The 12,830-nt window shown below is 36.4% G+C and overlaps 1 protein-coding gene across 3 annotated transcripts in view; it reads right to left on the bottom strand.

The window, feature by feature from the left end:
- SPAG17 (sperm associated antigen 17) overlaps window positions 1-12,830 on the bottom strand; it is a 254,021-nt gene that overhangs the window by 123,067 nt on the left and 118,124 nt on the right. For all 3 annotated transcript variants that reach the window (XM_040230934.1, XM_040230935.1, XM_040230936.1), the window contains exon 18: window positions 8,437-8,591. In XM_040230934.1, the coding sequence (XP_040086868.1) occupies window positions 8,437-8,591 (155 nt within the window). The remainder of the gene's footprint in view (window positions 1-8,436; window positions 8,592-12,830) is intronic.

Raw genomic sequence — 12,830 nt, 5'->3', positions numbered from 1 at the left:
TAAGTAGAATTTATGACTTTTAAAAAATCACATGCTAAGAATGAATTAAATTGAGTCTAACAAAGGAAGAAAGGGATTAATCTTGAAGTAAAAATATGGGTTGTATAAATTTAATGGTAAGAATGAGGCCAAACATATTACAAATAAAGTAAAAGTGAATAGACTAAGTTATTTAAAATGTAAAAAAAATTAACATTGTGATTATTATTAGAATATTTTAAAAGATAGAAGATCTCAGAGTGGCTAAAAAACTCAAGTTGATATTTAAAAGAGGTGTATCTAAAACAGAAACAAACTCAAAGACTTAGAGAATGAATTTATGGTTGCCTGGGGGAAAGATGCGGGGAGGGGACAGTTAGGGATTTTGAGATGGACTTGTACACACTGCTATATTTAAAGTGGATAACCAACAAGGACCTATGGTATAGCACATAGAACAATGCTCAGTGTTATGTGGCAGCCTGAATGGGAGGAGAGCTAGAGGGAGAATGCTGCTGCTGCTGCTGCTGCTAAGTTGCTTCAGTCGTGTCCGACTCTGTGTGACCCCATAGACAGCAGCCCACCAGGCTCCCCCATCCCTGGGATTCTCCAGGCAAGAACACGAGTGGGTTGCCATTTACTTCTCCAAGGCATGAAAGTGAAAAGTGAAAGTGAAGTCGCTCAGTCGTGTCCGACTCTTAGTGACCCCATGGACTAGAGCCTATCAGGCTCCTCCATCCATGGGATTTTCCAGGCAAGAGTACTGGAGTGGGGTGCCATCGCCTTCTCCGGGAGGGAGAATGGATACATGTATATGTATGGCTGAGTCACTTCACTGTTCATCTGAAACTATCACAACATTGTTAAGTGGCTATATCCCAGGAGAAAATAAAAAGTTTAAATTAAAAAAAAGAGATATATTTAAAAATCCAATTCAAGCAGAAGAATATAAAAATGGCAGAAGTCTAGGTCCTTAATTTTTGTGAGTAGCCGCACTATCCCTGAGACAATGCCCAACTACAGATTTTTTTTGCTACGGGAGAAAAATAATTCCCTTACTAGTTTAACCATTATAATCAATTTTCCATGAATATAGTGAAACATCATTCCTAGTTGACATGCAAAATAACTGAGAACATTACATCAGTAAATTATTAGTATAAAAGAATTTCCAATAATATTAATATCAAATATGGTTAAATTCAAAGTGAAAAGCATTAAAGGGAACATAGAGAGACGTGTTATCATGTTGATAAGTTACAATCCTTTAAGAAGGATGTATCTAAAAATAGAAATTCAAAAATAACTTTATGCATATACACATACAGTACACATGCAGAACTAACAGGAAGAAGAAACAGAGCTATAATCATAAAGACAGACAGTAATCCATCTCTCTCAGAAATGGATGTTTATTTGGGGAATACTGATTAATTTTATTTTAATAGACTGGAAAATCTAGATGTCATGCATGATTCCTTAAGAAAATAAAAATTTCCAAAAGTAACTGAAGAAGTAGAAAAGTGAATAGAGAATTAACTTCAGAAGGACTGACAAGGTTGTAGATTAATCTAGTCTTCATCCTTCTGGCCTACTATCTCTCCCATTGGGCCCTGCTACCCAGCCTCTTGGAATCCACTAACTCTAAATGGTTTTCCATGTGAAGTATTCTTACTCTCCACAAAGCCAGGTACATACTGTGGAAGCTCCTGTATGTGTAAGCAAAGGGTCTTGGAAAATGACTTTGTAGTCTAACTTCTAACAGTATTGTTTTTTCTACAGAGTTAAGATAAAAGGTGAAATATTTTGACTGCCTTATGTGCTGTGAATCCTCAGAACTGTGGGCTTGCACCTTAATGAGACAAATGGGAGTGGAGTGTAGGCTGTGGCTTCTCAGGTGAAGGGGGGCAACACGGTACCTTGATGCTCATTTCAGCAGGTACATGCAACCAGTGTGGGGGAGGGAAGCAAAAGAAGTGGTCCCTTGGGGTAGCTGCTGAGCCCCCTGATGAGATAAAGATGGGGTCATGCTGTATCTCCTGCACTGGGTTCTTGCAGAAAGCTAAGTAAACATAGAATTGGATTAAATTCTACTTTCCATGTGATTCTGGTTGTTAACTTGAATCCACAATTATCTTGGAGAATCAGATCATAAAAAATACACATAATTGTCAGCGTTATCCATAAGGTTAGTGTAACACCAATATAATCTCTAAGGATATATTTTACACACTTGGGAGAATAATATAAACATCACTGGAGAAGTAAATTATAGAACATGTCATAAAATAGGTTACTGAAAGAGAAAAATTGCAAATAAAATGTATCTATTTTATTAAGTTATAAATATATGTAAAGATCAATATGTTGGGTTTTATTATTCAATTTGTAATATCTGAAGCCAACTATATCTAACATTTTCACTTGGGAGGGGAATGGAAAAAGAATGATTTTCTTTGGTCAAAGTGTGGGTGTAAACAACAAACCCTAAGTTTGGCTTTTTGGGGTATTCTAGTTTTGGTTTCTGTTGTCAATGGTATTTTTTCCTTTTTTAAACATCACATTTTCTAACAATTTCTTGTAGTGCAAAAAAATGCAGTTAGAGGATACGCTGCTGTTGTTATCCAGTTGCTAAGTTGTGTTCAACTCTTTGTGACCCCACGGACTGGCATGGGGTCATGCCGCAGCATGCCAGGTTCCTCTGTCCTCCACTATCTTCTGGAATTTGCTCAAATTCATGTCCATTGAGTCCGTAATGCCATCCAACCATCTCACCCCTCTGCTGCTCCCTTCTCCTTTGCCTTCAATCTTTCCCAGTATCAGGGTCTTTTCTAAGGAATCGGCTGTTTGCATCAGGAGACCAAAGTGTTGGAGCTTCAGCATCAGGGTTGCTGAATGAATATTCAGGGCTGATCTTCAGGTAATTTCTCCCATTAATTCACATTTTTAGGTAGATTGTTTGGGATTTTCCTGTGTCGCTAATAAACTCAGCTGCCAATAATGACAGTTTCCTTTTGGATTCCTATATTTTAAAGATACTTTTAGTAATTTTTCTGATTTAGATTTTCATTAAATGTTGCTTAGAATTGGTCATGGTAGTTACCTCTATTTTGTTTCTAATTTTATAAAGCAAGCTTGTAACATTTCTTATTAAGAATGATGCTTACATCTTAATAACTTCAAAGGCATTCAGAAGACAATGGGATAATTTTCTTCAAAGTGCTGAGAATTTACATGTCAATCAAGAACTATATCCTGAGCAAAATTATCTTTCATGAACAAGGTTAAAATGAAGATATTTGCAATAAACAAAACTGATTTTACTACCAAAGAGCCTCACTATATGAACTTTTAAAGTTCTTATCTTAGGAAGAAGGGAAAATAAAATAGTAAGCATATATTAATTTACAAACACTGGATATGAAAACAATAATGTTATTATATTGTGGGGTAAAAACATTAAGATAGAATTAAAGTGTTCTACAATAATAGAAAATGTGGAATGGGGATAAGAAATTAAAACACTCTATTGTGGTTATATTATTTGGTAGGAAGGTAAAGGCACGGTCTTCTGCAGGAGATGAAAGCAGTCGATCCTAAAGGAAATCAATCCTGAATATTCATTTCAAGGACTGATGTTGAAACTCCAATACTTGGCCACTTGATGTGAAGACCCAACTCATTGGAAAAGACCCCGATGCTGGGAAAGATCGAAGACAAAAGGAGAAGAGGGCAGCAGAGGATGAGATGGTTAGACAGCATCACTGACTCAATGGACATGAATTTGAGCAAACTCCAGGAGACACTGAAGGACACAGAAGCTTAGCATGCTGCAATCCATGGGATCACAGAGTCAGACATGACTGAGTGAGTGAACAACATAACAAAGGTGCTGATGACTTTGTAAATTTAAAAGTGTATATTATAATTTCTGAAGAATGAGTTGTATATAACTCTCATTCTGGTAGTAGTAATAAAAATGAAATTAATTCAAACCAAATAAGGAGAAATAAACAGAAAAAAGGGCAAATAAAAGGACAAAATTAAATGGTTGAAATTAATCCAAATATATGAACTAGGTTCTCAAGAGGTAAATATTGTCAGATGAATTTTTAAGATTTGGCTATATATATATTTTGCAAGAGGTAAATGGATAGAAAAGGATATACAAGATAAAATCTAAAAGAGGCTTGTAAAGTTTATCACTATCAGACAAGATACATATGATAAAGTCTGTACAGATATATCAATAGTGGACAATATAACCATGAAAGCAAAGAGCAATCCTAGAGATAAAGACATTGCATATTGATAAAAGCTTAATCAGGGAAACAACTCAATTCTTGTTTTGCTTATTAACATAATCTTAACATCAGTTCAGTTCAGTCAGTTAGTCATGTCCGACTCTTTGAGACCCCAGGCTTCCCTGTCCATCACCAACTCCCAGAGCTTGCTCAAACTCATGTACAAGTTGGTGATGCCATCTAACCATCTCATCTTCTGTCGTCCCCTTCTCCTCCTGCCTTCAATCTCTCCCAGCATCAGGGTCTTTTCTAAGGAGTCAGTTCTTCACAGCAGATGGCCAAAGTATTGGAATTTCAGCTTCAGCATCTGTCCTTCCAATGAATATTCAGGACTGATTTCCTTTAGGTTTGACTGGTTAGATCTCCTTGCAGTCCACGGGACTCTCAAAATTCTTCTCCAACACCACAGTTCAAAAGCATCAGTTCTTTGGCACTCAGTGTTCATTATAGTCCAAATCTCACATCCATGACTACTGGAAAAACCATAGCTTTGACTAGATGGACCTTTGTTGGCAAAGTAATGTCTCTGCTCTTTAATATGCTGTCTAGGTTAGTCATAGTTTTTCTTCCAAGGAGCAAGTGTCTTTTAATTTCATGGCTGTAGTCACCATCTGCAGTGATTTTGGAGCCCAAGAAAATAAAGTTTGTCACCATTTCCCTTGTTTCCCCATCTATGCGCCATGAAGTGGTAGGACTGGATGCCATGATCTTAGTTTTTTGAATGTTAAGTTTTAAGCCAACCTTTTCACTGCCCTCTTTCACACACAATGGAGTATTACTCAGCCATTAAAAAGAATACATTTGAATCAGTTCTGATGAGATGGATGAAACTGGAGCCGATTATACAGAGTGAAGTGAGCCAGAAAGAAAAACACCAATACAGTATACTAACACATATATATGGAATTTAGGAAGATGGCAATGATGACCCTGTATGCAGGACAGCAAAAAAGACACAGATGTGTATAGCGGACTTTTGGACTCAGAGGGAGAGGGAGAGGATGTGATGATTTGGGAGAATGGCATTGAAACATGTATAATATCATGTAAGAATCGAAATGCCAGTCTATGTCTGATGCAGGATATGACACGCTTGGGGCTGACGCGCGGAGATGACCCAGAGAGATGTTGTGGGGAGGGGGCTGGGAGGGGGGCTCATGTTTGGGAACGCATGTACACCTGTGGTGGATTCATGTCAATCTATGCCAAAACCAATACAGAATTGTAAAGTAAAAATTAAAAATAAATAAATAAATTTAATTAAAAAAAAAAAAAAAGAGGATCTTTAGTTCTTCTTCACTTTTTGCCATAAGGGTGGTGTCATCATAAGGGTGGTGTCATCATAAGGGTGGTGTCAGTCTTAACATGCATGAATTCAAAAACTGACAAACTTATAGGAAAAAATATACAAGTTCCATCACACATTGAGTTTTTTAAAAAATCATTTCTCATTAGTTAATTGACCAAGTTTTTAAAAATCGGAAAGAATAGTGAAGATTAAGAAATACAAACCTGTATCCAAAAACCAAAGAATATACTTCCTTAACACACAAACTTGGAGTATTTATAACAACTGACCACATATTAAGCAACAAAGTGGATCAACAAGTTTCATAGCATCAATATTCTATAGAACATGTTGTCTGACTACTACTTTTGAAATTGTAAATTATAATAAAAATGTAACTCAGACAAATGTTTAAAATAAAAACTCACATTTCTATGCAATCCACGGGTCAAATAAGAATTACGGAAATGAGGAATGAATGATATAGCAGCATCGTTCAAAATAGCCAAGATATGAAAGCAACCTAAGTGTCTATCAACAGACGAACAGATAAAGATGTGGTACAGATACATAACGGAACACTACTCAGCCATAAATGGAATGGAATTATGCCATTTGCAGCAACATGGACGGACCTACTATGCTCAGTCAAATGGGTCATACAGAGAAAGACAAATACTGTTTGTTATCACCTATACGTGGAATTAAAAAAATAAAGCAAATGAATGAATCTGACAAAACCAAAACAGACTCGCAGATACAGAGAACAAACTAGAGGTTAGCAGTTAGGAGAGAGAAGGGGAAAGAGGCAAGATAAGAACAGGGGTAAAGAGGCACAAACTACTAGGTATAAAAGAAACTACAGGGATACATTGTATAGTGCAGGGAAATGTAGCCAATATTTTACAGTACTTTAAATGGAGTATAATCTATAAAAATATTGAATCACAATGCTGTACACCTGAAACTAATATAATAGTAAATCAGCTAGAATTCAATAAAAAAGAATTATGTGTTCAAAAAAATGAACAACAATAAAATTCCATCAGTCAGATATTTTGTAGTGCTAAGGTGGTATTTATAAGGAAATTTTTGCTTTAAATACTTGTAAAGCAACAAAAATAACTCAAAATCCTGAGATAAAATTCTAATTTGAAAAGTTAAAGGACATTGGAATAATCCAAAGAAATAGAGAGAAAATAAAAAATAATAAAGATGAGGGCATAATTTTAAAAAATAAAAAGGAGAAAGGATCAAATGCAATAGTTGCTTTAAAAAAAAAATAACAAAATTGGCAAACCTTTGGCAAGACTGGTCCAGAAAAACAGAGAAATCACAGATTAAAAGCATTAGGAATTAAAACAGATATGTGTAACACAAAAAGGCAAGAGCATATTGTAATCCACTTTATGCAATAATTTTGAAAACAGGTAAAATGGTCAAATTCCTAGAGAAGTACATATTATCAAATCTAGTTCAAAAATACATAGTAAACCCAAAGAGTCTAATAATCATGACAAAGGTTAAATCAGTAAACATCTTCCCAAGTCCAGATGTTCTTATTTGCAAGTTTTATCAAAAATCCAAAGGAATATACAACTTAGTCTTACATAAATTCTTTTAGAAAATAAAATAATAGAGATAAAAAGAGAGAATATCCACCCATTAATTTATGAGGCTAATAAAAATCTCAATCGCAAGCCAGACAAGAACATTTAAAGATGGGAAAAATTATAGCTGAGTCTTACCCATGAATACAGATGGACATATTCTAAACAATATATTAGCAAACCACATGCAGCAGTTTTATAAACAAGATAACATAATGGACAAATTGGATTTTCACAGGAATGTAAGTTTGAACATTAGAATATCTATTGATAAAATTTCACACTTTAACAGATTAAAGGAAAAGAGAGAACACCTAAATTGATGCAGAAAATTCATTTGATATTATTTAATAGTCATTTATAATTAAGAAACTAGAGCAAACTAGCAACGTTAAGAAAATTTTCTAACCTATGGCAAAAAAACAAAAAAAATACTTAATAGATGAATATTCAAAACCTAGAATAAGATAATAATGTTCTCAAAGTTGTACTGAAGTCCTAGTCAACAAAGAAATGAAAAGCATAATTACTGGCAATGAAAAACAAAACAAAGGAAAGCACAGTTTAATATATTAGCTTGGTATACCTATTGTGTATCCTAAATTTAAAAAATCATCGTATACATACAATCCATTTCTCCAGTTTTCTGTAGGTCCATGTTCATCCTCTCTGTATCCTTTAGGACTAAATTCTATATAAATAACAAATACTGAATATACATTAACCAGTACAGAAAAATAATAAAAAGTTCTCATCATTAATGAGAAAGAAGAGAAAAATTTTAAGATAGCAATGAAATAATTAAGGAGCTGGGAAGAAAAAACAAATTACTGATTCCTAGAGGTCTCAGTTTGCTGGGAACCTGAGTGCGTGGGTCATTCAGTTACCCTACGTTTGAGTCTTCCCTAGATCAAGTGGAGTTTCCCAAAACCAGCATACGGAATGCCATGTTTTGTAGTTCCTACTTTAAACCTTTCACAGGCTGTTATATTGTAGTCTAAATGAATCAAGTATAATTTAATAATATCCCCACCAGATTCAATGGGGCCAGGAATGTCTGTCTGTCTTCTTCAGTGTATAGTTTCAATGCCTATCACAGTGCCTGGCACACAGCATTCAACTTGGTGACCTTCACTGAATCTAAGGTACTGCACAAATGTTTTTATTAGGTTGAACCACTCAGCTTAGGCTAAGGAACTAAAAACCAAGTAACAAGCTAACTAAGATAACTAACTAAACTGTCTACGTTGGTTACCTGAATCCAACATTAGAGTGAAGGCCAGCGTTCCAATATTCGCGATGCAGACGCTGTAAATTCATTGGATTATGAAAGACCAACAGTAAAGAGTTGTCTTGTGTATGGTAATAAGAATCAACACATCTATATTGCTGACTGGCTTCTTGAAGAACCTGAAAATCAAAACAAATGCATTGTTTTGTCTTTTTTTCCCCTGAGACAAGGGTCTCCTGCTAGGGCCTTTCTCTCCTTCCTCCTTTTTCTCCCCTTATCTCCATGATGCTAGTCAAGGTGAGAGCAGAGATGGCAGATATTTTCAGGACCATTGTAGTAACTCTTATAAGAAAAACAAATCCTAGGCTCCAAGCATAGAGGTATTTGCTCAAGTGTTTTTCATTAATGCTGTGAGATAATAAAGTCTTTCCATACCTTCATTTTAAGCTTCTCTGGTAGCTCAGCTGGTAAAGAATCCACATGCAATGCAGGAGACCCTGCTTTGATTCCTGGGTCAGGAAGATTCCCTGGAAAAGGGATAGGCTATCCTCTCCAGTATTCTTGGGCTTTCCTGATGGTAAAGAATCCGCCTGCAGTATGGGAGACCTGGGTTTGATCCCTGGGTTGGGAAGATCGCCTGGAGGAGGGTATGGCAATCCACTCCAGTATTTTTACCTGGAGAATTCCATGAAAAGAGGAGCCTGGTGGGCTACAGTCCATAGGGTTGCAAAGAATCGGACATGACTGAAGTGACTTAACACATACACACACACCTTCAGGTAAATCATCTCATTTTATCATAAAAGCCTCAGATAAATTGGTATGATTATTTTTTCTCATTTCAAAATATTAAAAGCTGCATCTTTCAGTATCGTTTGTGGCCAAGAGAGAATAAGAGACTTGTCTAAGAGTATGGAGTTCCTAAGTTCTGGTACAAGGGCTTATACCAGTCTTTTGACTCTAAATGTCACATTTCACACTCCACACAGTGCTCTCCACTACACCACGGTGTGGTGCACAGACAGACTGTGAGTGGTCTTCCTGATGCATACTGTTTCTACACAACTTCTATCCCTGATCCTTTCCAAAACATTTTATCCTCAGCACTGTAATTGCAGCCACAAACAGAGAGGCCCTGTGGGCAGCTGCCTTTTCTTTATGCCAATCAACATAAAGAAATATGTCCATAGGGAAAGAAATTAGACAGTTGTGGGGTTTTTTTTTTTTTTTTCTTGTCCATATCAATTTGGTGGAGGCAGCTTTCTGTTCGCCACTCTTCAGATGATCTGAAGGCATGGAATTGCATATTATGTCAGGAAAGGACTATTTTACTTTTGCTGTCAATTGTGCACTGGTAGTATAACTAAAATAATACATTTAGTCCCCAATCTAACCCCCTATATGCCTTTATGAAGCGGCATTTAAATTTTTACAACTGTTCCCTGAGAGCCAATACAAGAAACACATATGTGGTAAATTTGTTTTCTTTCTCTTTTTTTTAGCCTGCACAGTGCAGATGTGGGAATCTTAGTTCCCTGACCAGGGCTCAAACCCATGCTCCCCTGCAGTAGAAGGATGGAATCTTAACCACTGGACTGCCGGGGAAGTCCTGACATGGTAAATATTTTTGCATTTAAAACATTTTGCTCTATGGGGGTCCTATCCGTTACTTTACTTTTTTTGGCAAATTCCTTTCAGATTTTAAATTAGAAAAACAACCAACCAACCAACCAAAATTCTATTTTTGATGAATGTGTAGCTGTTCTCAGTCAATATTTGATAAAAGTTACATACAGTTTATTTCTTTTCCTTTTTAAAAATTTGGCCACAACATTGCAAATCAACTATACTTCAATACATTTAAAAAACTTGGCTTTTACCTCCTATTATGTATTGATATTTTTCTCCTTAATTAAGCTTTTCATTAAAATGGAGACCTACGGCATTCACAGAAAAACAAAATGAACAAGATGGCTGAGACTTTTTTTTTAAATATGATTAAGATTTTTACAGAGGATTCTGGAGTTCAGAGATGTGTGTTTAAGAAGCAATTGACGGTGCACCTGATATGGAGAGAAGGGATTGGAGTGGAGGGAGAGTGAAATAGGCTGATGATATTACAGTAGATGGGGAGGACGGAACTTGGATTAAAGTAGCAGCAGTGGAGATGGTAAATAGCCTCAAGAGGTATTTTGAGGTGTACCCTCAAAACTCGATGATGGATCAGATAGGTGGGACGAAGGAAAAGCTGAAGTAAGTAATGACTCTCAGCCTTTTGGCCTGACGCTGACATTTTCTGAGATGGATGAGGGGAGAAGCATGCTTAGGTGGGAAAATTATTTGCTTCATGTGGGACACTAAATATTTAAGATGCCTATCAGAAAATCACTAATGTGGTATTCACTCAAGACAGAGAAATAATTTGGAAGATAAACTTTTATGAGTCATCAGGATTAGACATATGTAGTCGATGAAATCATTGCGACCTTGAGGACTGTAGCCCACCAGGCTCCTCCGTCCATGGGGTTCTCCAGGCAAGAATACTGAAGTGGGTTACCATTTCCTTCTCCAGGGAATCTTCCCAACCCAGAAATCGAACCCACATCTCCTGCATTGCAGGCAGACGCTTTAACCTCTGAGCCACCAGGGGAGATAGTAGATGAAATCATTAAAAGAATGTTTACAGAGGAGAGAAGACAATTTGAGACTGAGGCTTGAGGCATTTCAATATTTAAATGGTAGGTAGAGGAGAAATACTCAACAAAATTCCAGATGGAGCACTGAGGAGGAATCCAGTATGGTGCTTTGGGAACCAGGAGTGAACAGTGGTTTGTGGGGAAGTGATCAGTTTTGTGATGAAAAGGTCAAGAAAGATGAACAAAGAAGTGTTCACTAGGTTTGGCAGGACAATTACATGTGACCTTGAAAAGTGAAGCTTCAGGACTTCCCTGGTGGTTCAGTGGCTAAGGCTCCAGGTTCCCAATGCAGAGGGCCTAGGTTCGATCCATAGTCAGGGAACTAGATTCCACATGCTGCAGCTAAGACTTCACATGCCGCAACTAAGACCTGGAGTAGCCAAATAAATAAATAAATTTTTTTTTTTTTTAAGAAATAAAAGTTAAGCTTCTATGGAGTGGGGAGGACAGGGCTAAAACAAAACAAAATCTGAAATGAACTTCCAGTTAAAAAATGAAAGATTAAACACATGCACTTCCTAACCCCTCACTAAAGAACAGTCAAATTTGAGTTTTAATATCACAAAGTTGAAGCCCAAGGAAGATGAGACAAAAGAAACATTGTGGAAGCTAGAAAGCAGAAGAATAAATGGTAACTCATTTAGCAGAACATGGAAAGTCAAATTGCAAGATTAGTTTTAAGAGAGACCAGAAGGAACTTTCTGAGCAGAAACACAGAAAGGCTCCGGAAATGGCAGAGTTAGGTACCTCTGAAAGTGGAGTGAAAGTGGCAATGAAAATAGGAAGATTAATGTCTTTTGAGAAGCCTCAACCATTCTGAGCAGCCAGGGTACTGCCCATTTCTCACATCAGCAGAAGAAAGGAAGATTATTACTATAGAAGCTGACCCTGTGGATTTTTAAGGGGAGGGACCCTGGGCACCACTGAGGGAGAGCTATACCACAGAAAAAAGAGAATTCTGTAAAAGTTGAATTGGCATGGTCTAATAGAAATATAAGGTGAGCCACAAATGTGAGCCATGTGTGTAATTTTAAAATTTATAGTAGTCATATTTTAAAGGTACAATTAAGCTATATATTTTATTTAACCTAATATGTCAAAATATATTATCATGTCAATATGTAATCAATATAAAAATTGCTAAGTACTCAGAAGCTATATGTGACTAGTGGCTACCACATTGGACAGTGCAGATCTAGACACTGGGTGATAAGAAGTCTGAAATTCCTCTTCTCCATCATTCAGCTCCTAAAACCCTGACAAGTTATGTCTTGGAAGAGAAGAGACCAGACTTTTTCCCCTAGAGACTCTAAATGGCCCAAGAATATAGAATTAATACATCAACATTCACGGGTCTTTCAAGACACCCCCCTTCCCTGCAGCCAAATTACCCAACAACAAGGTCAGGTTATTGACAGCTTTCCCCCACTTTGACTTTATGTAGCACTTCCTATCATATTTTTTAGTATCTCATTATGAATATAAACAAAGAGGCAAATATCACTAGATGCTATTCTTCAATATGAAAAATGAAGACACCTCCCCCTACAAAAAATAGGTAAACCCTGGGGAAAGGAGTTTTCAGGGAGAAGACTTCAAAGGACTTTAGTATATCCTCATAGAGATAAGAGAAGATACGGTACCAGGGAATGTGAAGAGTATGTTTTATAAATGTAATTTGTAATTATAAATATAACCTTATGATATTAATATTATAACAAC

This window comes from Oryx dammah, unplaced genomic scaffold, assembly GCF_014754425.2.
Source record: "Oryx dammah isolate SB20612 unplaced genomic scaffold, SCBI_Odam_1.1 HiC_scaffold_28, whole genome shotgun sequence".
Taxonomy (NCBI): Eukaryota; Metazoa; Chordata; class Mammalia; order Artiodactyla; family Bovidae; genus Oryx; species Oryx dammah.
The sequence above is the reverse complement of the archived record's forward strand: the minus strand, read 5'-3'. Positions and strand labels throughout refer to the sequence as shown.